An 848-nucleotide genomic window follows, 5' to 3' on the forward strand; every position below is an offset into this window, starting at 1 on the left:
AAACTTCTAATAATAAAACTAAACAATAAATAATAAAGATGATTATTCTTAAACCTTGTGGAATGCCTCACCAAAATTCTTTTTTTTCTGCCTTTATTATGACTTATCAGACTATTGTAATTCTGTCTACTCTTCAGCGGGATTCCTTTCAAATCGGTTTTCACTATGAACCTTCAACAAACCTTCAAGTTATGGTGAACTATCAATTTCACATTTAATGAATTACCAAGAAATAAAAAAAAAGTGCTTACCAGAAGGCCATGTTTTGTAGCAGTCATGGAGTACCATCCAGCAATACCATAATGGTTGCTACCTGAAAATGAAAATAGTATGGGTACATGTGTACAATATATAACTTGATAAAAAAAATTCTAAAAATCTAATACCAAAGAGTAACATCTATCAAAATCAGATAATAGGCAGTAACTCTGTAGAAGGATCAACAGACCACATTGCCAAACCTGAAAATGATATTCATTACCTATATCTACAAAACACCAAAGTCAATTCATAAAGCACGAGTAAAATATAGATATGCTATACTACAATTATTTTTGTAGCATAAAAAAACTACTACATCATTTAACATAATCAATACATCCTATTTCTACAACTGCAAAATACCAAAACACACAAAGTACCTATTAGCAATAAGATCATTCCAATAATGTATCAGCCCTCATTATATGCATCATAATCAATAAGCAACCATCAAGATATACAACAGAAACACCTAATCAATATCAAAAATAAAATATAACACTCATCCACCCCCTAAACAAATAAAGCAACAGTCACATGATAACAATGAAAAAGAATACATATACAACCAACATATATCACTTGGT

The 848-nt window shown here is 30.0% G+C and overlaps 1 protein-coding gene across 1 annotated transcript in view; it reads right to left on the reverse strand.

Annotated features, from left to right (window-relative positions):
* The window catches only part of LOC119586953 (uncharacterized oxidoreductase YjmC-like), a gene marked incomplete in the record, with an annotated part of 12,303 nt that overhangs the window by 6,541 nt on the left and 4,914 nt on the right, over window positions 1-848 (reverse strand). The window contains 1 exon segment of the mRNA XM_037935685.1: window positions 252-313. Within this exon segment, the coding sequence (XP_037791613.1) occupies window positions 252-313 (62 nt within the window).

Source organism: Penaeus monodon, chromosome 22 (genome assembly GCF_015228065.2).
Source record: "Penaeus monodon isolate SGIC_2016 chromosome 22, NSTDA_Pmon_1, whole genome shotgun sequence".
Lineage (NCBI taxonomy): Eukaryota > Metazoa > Arthropoda > Malacostraca > Decapoda > Penaeidae > Penaeus > Penaeus monodon.